The sequence below is a fragment of the Nestor notabilis genome, unplaced genomic scaffold (assembly GCF_000696875.1).
Source record: "Nestor notabilis isolate BGI_N333 unplaced genomic scaffold, ASM69687v1 scaffold374, whole genome shotgun sequence".
NCBI classification, from domain to species: Eukaryota; Metazoa; Chordata; class Aves; order Psittaciformes; family Psittacidae; genus Nestor; species Nestor notabilis.
In genome coordinates this window covers 2,367-7,531 of record NW_009923995.1, presented here as the reverse complement: position 1 = coordinate 7,531, position 5,165 = coordinate 2,367, and the positions used below count along the sequence as shown (strand labels likewise).

Below are 5,165 nucleotides of genomic sequence, written 5' to 3'. Positions count from 1 at the left end.
AAAGAGTGAGAATCAATGGCACAGTTTCAGTGGGGAAACTCCAGCTGCATATATGGAAAAAGTGTTCTCCACAAATGAGGTTCCTGTGGGTCCTCACTTCAGAGAGGTAAGGGGGGACCTCCTTCCGCGGGATGTTCACCACCAACCTGGACAACCCCTTGGGCTTTGCCTTCACATCATCTGGACAGGAGGGTGGATCAGAGACCTCCATAGGGTCCTTCAAGCTAAATTCTCTCATGATTCAGTGAGATTTCCCCTGCTCACTGTGCAAGAACATGCAATGAGGGTCCCACAGCAGTGCCTCCTACCTGGCAGGGCTCAGGGTTCTGGCCAGACCAGCGGAGGTGAGGCTGGACATGGAGGCACCCTGCTTTCATCCTGCTTATGGAAGGGAACCATGGGCCACCTGCTGGGGGTCTTCTCCCACCCACAAGTCCAGGGCAGTTCTTGTGTGTCAGGAGCCCATGGCAGGGAGCATGGGGCACACATCTGCTTATGCACTCACCCCAAAGGATATGTAGGCACCCATCACGCTGCCTGCAATTGTAGAAAAGCCGCCAGTCATCACAGTGTGGATTTCTGAACGGGTCATGTCTGCAAGGTATGGGCGGATGAGCAGCGGGGCTTCAGTCTGCAAGAGAGAAAACCCTGTTGCCCTTGAGACAGGAGATGCAGGGCTGTAGGTCTCCTGGAAAGGGAGGAGAAGACTCTTCCTCCAGGGCAGGCTCAGCTGCAAGGGCTGAGGAGCTGGATCTCCTGCCCAGGACCTTACCTGTCCCACAAAAATATTCCCTGCCACACTCAGGGTCTCAGTGGAAGTGGTGCCCATTGAGACCTGAAGGATCCAGGAGATCTGGGGAAAGACAAGGCCACCATGTTTCCAAAGACTCCTGGCACCCTGATACCCATCCCATGAAGCAGGACCCTGTTGGGCCCTCAGGCTGCACACAGGTGGTCTTGGGAAGTGTCCACAGACCACGTAGCAACATCAGCTCCAGGACTGGACTTTCTCAGGAGGATGTGCAAGAAAGACAAGAGTTGTGTCTATTCTTTTAGGCAGAACAAATAACCCAAAATTAGTACTATGCCAGCTTTCCTGGAACATCCCTCAAGCTGTTCACAGTAGTCAGAGAACCCACCAGGTTCTTCTTTCCACTACCATCTCAGAGCCAGGTGTGAGGCCCTACCTTGACAATGAGCCACTGCATGATGCCAAGGTAGTAGAGGATGGACATCACACAGCTGAAGAAAACAACAATGGGCAGAGTCTGTAGGCAAGACACCAGGGCATAGGGTTAAATGAGAGCTGAGCAACACATCTAAGTACACTTCGGGACCAAGCACTTCTGACGCATGAAATGGGCATGGCATGGTATTGCATAGCCAGCCCTCACTTTTGGGGTGCCACAACTCTGGGCTGGCAGCTGGGACAGGGGACCAGTGCAAACCCCTTATGGCTCTGAGGAGGTCCATGAATGTTTACAAAGCTGAGGGAGACCCATGCTTGAGCTGGTTGAGCTCTGCTGCAGCAAACATGGCTGCGTTCAGCTCCATACTCTTCAGGATCCAGCAAGGCAGCCACACCAGAAGAGAATCAGGCTAAGCCTCTCTCCCTGTAGCCCATACCACAAGCTGACCTGAAAGGCGAAGACTTCTTCAATGAGCGTGTTCCCAAAGACAAAGCTGGAGCCAGCTGTGGTGTAGCCCAGGAAGAACTGCAGTAGAGAAGTTACATGGGTGAATGGAAATCATTAGCTCTCTCCCTGACATCTCACTTCTACCTAGCAGGGGTCTGTGCCCCCAACCCCATAGCTCACTTCACCACCTCACCAGAGAATGACCCTTTAAGACCTAAGCTGGGGACACTGGTGGGCTGTCTCCAAGTGCTGGGGCACAGCTCCAGCCTGCATAGGAGACTGCACCAGAGGATCCTGGCTGCTGCAGAGAACCAGGAAACAGCTGGTTTTTCTCCAGTCCCAAACAAAAGTGCTTCTAAGCGTGCAATCCCTGCAGCTTCCCCACCCCGTGCCATCCTCTGCTCTTCCTGTAGGTCCTTGCTTCCCAAGGGAAGGCACAAGCATGGAGGGCACAAGCACGGGGTGGTTTGAGCAGATGCAGTACCTGGATCTGGTCACCCAGCCACTGGAAAGCTTGGATGCCAGGGGTTGTTCGGAGGATGAAAAGTCCCAATATGAACTCCAAGCCAAGACCCCAAAAAACAGCTCTCCAGGACACCTGGGGACCAAGAGCAGAACAAGGACTGAGATGTTAGTGAAACCTACAGAATTCCCTTTCTTAGCTTCCTGTCCCTTTGGTGGCTGCATATGGCAAACACCTGCATGAAGGTCATGGGGATACTAACAAAGAAATTGGCACAGAAACCCACAAACATAGTTCGGTTTTAGAGGAAGAAGATGAGTTGGTGGGACCCAGAAACTGGCTGGTGGAACATAACCTGCCAGGCTCACCCAGGAGGAGAAGAGCACAGAGACCTTCTGATGGTTTGACAGGTAGTACACACCTGCTGGATCAAAACTTCCTATTCATTAACCCTTTGGAGGAGGCAGATTGCCCAAAACATTGAAGCAGGTTGGGTTGGAAACCACTGGGACTTCAACCACTTCTGCCCAAGTTGCCTGAAGATCTGGCCCACCCTCCACCCACAGGCATCTGAAATTCAGGCATGAGTCTGGTGCTGGGTCTCTGGTTCTGACCCACTATGAGAGACATGATGGCAAACATAATAGAGGCACTATGAAGGAGCACAGGGATAAGCAGTGGGAAAAGGCCAGTGAGGTGGCTTTGGGGCCAGTTCCATCCACCCAGCTCAGCTCCCCATGCTGTGTCCAGCTGTGCCCAGGAGCCTTGCTGGACTCTGCTTCCTCCAGGGAGCTCCAGTGATGGGCCATAAGGGGATGCCAGTGGGAGGAAAGCACATTTTTCCTAGCACTGGGAGGTTACATCCTGTGAGGGCATCAATGGGCAAGAAACATCTGAAACACATACTGCTCTGTGGTGCTTGGAGCAGGCAAACAGGAACAGCACCAGGAAGCAGAAGCCAGCCAATGAGATGAGCTGCTCTGGATTTCTGGCGGTGTCCAAAGCCAGCCATGTGATCAGGCCTCCCAAGAGAGCCACCCACAGCAGCCTGCAAAGGAAATCCGAGACTGTCACAGAGACGATGTCCTCGTGGGGAGAGCAGCTCACAAAGGGCAGGAGCTAATTGTGTGGGAGATGCCACTGTTAGCTCCATGCATCTGAAGAAACCTGGGGCTCAGACACAAACGGTGTCTGTGAACAGCCATCATGCTGCTGAGGTAGAGTAGCAGGACATTACTGCCATGGCTTTTAAGTGGTCCCAGGCTGGACCATTCTTCATCATTCATGACGTGCTTGCACAGGACTAGGGCATGTGTCCAATGCCACCAGCTGCTGGTTGTGCTGGCAGGGGAGCCCTGGGCCCAGCTGCGGGTTGTGCTGGCAGGGCAGCCATGGGAGAGGGGACCAGGTACTGGGAGGGATCTGGCCCTGACTTTTCCTGACTCACCATTTCAGCCATAGCCAGGACCTTCTGAAGCATTTCCAAATGGGGCTGAGGAGCAGCAGTACCTTTGCCCCACAGTGCTTCTTGAAGAGGCTCCAGCAGGTGAAGACGACAACCACTGCAGTCATCACAACCAAGGCAAGGGCTCGCTGGAAGTCGAGCCAACAGGCCGCAATAAGGTAGCACAGGTAGGCTGGAGAAGGCACATTCGGGGTCAGAAATATCAGGCCCATAGGATCATGGATTCATAACACTAACCAGGCCCAACAATGAGTTAAATTTCTTTGAGGCTCCCATCTGTGCACAAGGAGGACTTAGGGAGCACCATCCCAGCAGCTGGGCTCACTGGTGACAGCACCTCAGCTGTCTTGGGGAACATGGAACGACCAGAACAGGCACAGCAAACCCTTTGGGTAGGTGGATAAAGAGGAGGAGGAGAGTGAGGAACAGGTAGCCCTCAAGGACAGGAGTGGTGACTGAGGAGGGGGCAGGCCATGGGGTGAGAGCGGATACAACCACCACATGGGTGGTGGCCATGCCCAGTGCTTGGAGGTTGGGGGAATGGCCAGCCAGAGGGATATGAAGATGGGGTCTCAGCTCTGGGAAGTCCTTACCTACTCCAAGGAGCCCCAAGATGACCCTCCTCAACACCTTGGCATAAGCCTTGCAGAAGCGCTTTGCCTTGGAAGCCGGCTGCACAGACTTCCTGGGGAGAGTCACAGAAGATGGATCCTGAAGATGAACCCAACCCAGCCCAGTGGAGCCAGGTCATGACTAAAGGGTGCTTGCATCAGCAGCATGGTTGATAGGTGTGCCATGGCCTCCAGCAGCCCTACTGCCTGCTCCCAGGAGGAGCAAACTTGCCAGTTGTGGCAAGGAAGACCCCACCACATACCCAACACCCCAGGCACAATGAGTGGAGGTTTGTGCTGGGTGGCTGCACTACTGACTGCACCCTACAAAGCCATATGGAGCCATCAGGCACTGTCCCTGCTATGTGGTCAATACTACCCTGCACTGCTCCCTGATCAGGGGAATCACTGACTCAAGGATTGCAGACTTGCTATGACCACTGGAAACACCCTACACAGATGCATCTCCAGGGGCTATCCTACCTGCAGTAGGAGGAGAATCTCCCTTTCCCTTCTCCTCTCCTCTCCTCTTTGGTCTCATCACATGGACCATCACATTCCTCACAGAGTCTCTCCTCCCCCTGGAAAACATCATTTGGTGGAGCAACCTGAGCAGCTCCTGTACCCCATGGGAGGGGAAAGGAGGACTTACCATGGAGCTGAAAGCTGGGTTGTCTGAGCCCTTCCCAAGGTTGTCCAGGGTTATCTGGTTTTCTTCCATGTCCAGAAGTGCAGCAGCTTCAATGCATTAGAGAAACAACACTGCAGGGGAACAATGCTGGATGGGAAGAGAAAGACAGGATCACCTCTGGGAAGGATGCATGTCCAACCCTGATTTCCACTTCTGGGTCCCCGACAGGAAAACACTCTTTACAGTAGAGATTCAGAGTAGTTTCTGCACCAGCACATCAAGGGACCATCCCATAGGATCGTCAAGCTGTGGGGAGGGAGTGCTGACTCCCTTGTTCTCCTCTCTTGGAAAGTTTGCT

General features: G+C 53.6%; 1 protein-coding gene across 1 annotated transcript in view; it reads right to left on the bottom strand.

Annotated features, from left to right (window-relative positions):
- LOC104404065 (sodium/nucleoside cotransporter 1-like) overlaps nt 1–4,897 on the bottom strand; it is a 10,618-nt gene extending 5,721 nt beyond the window's left edge. The window contains exons 1-10 of the mRNA XM_010012414.1: nt 4,829–4,897; nt 4,660–4,757; nt 4,159–4,250; nt 3,548–3,737; nt 3,007–3,148; nt 2,122–2,235; nt 1,638–1,715; nt 1,188–1,268; nt 773–853; nt 506–631 (exon numbers count right to left, since the gene is read on the bottom strand). Of these exons, the coding sequence (XP_010010716.1) occupies nt 506–631; nt 773–853; nt 1,188–1,268; nt 1,638–1,715; nt 2,122–2,235; nt 3,007–3,148; nt 3,548–3,737; nt 4,159–4,250; nt 4,660–4,757; nt 4,829–4,897 (1,071 nt within the window). The remainder of the gene's footprint in view (nt 1–505; nt 632–772; nt 854–1,187; nt 1,269–1,637; nt 1,716–2,121; nt 2,236–3,006; nt 3,149–3,547; nt 3,738–4,158; nt 4,251–4,659; nt 4,758–4,828) is intronic.
- Between the last annotated feature and the right edge of the window lie 268 nt (nt 4,898–5,165).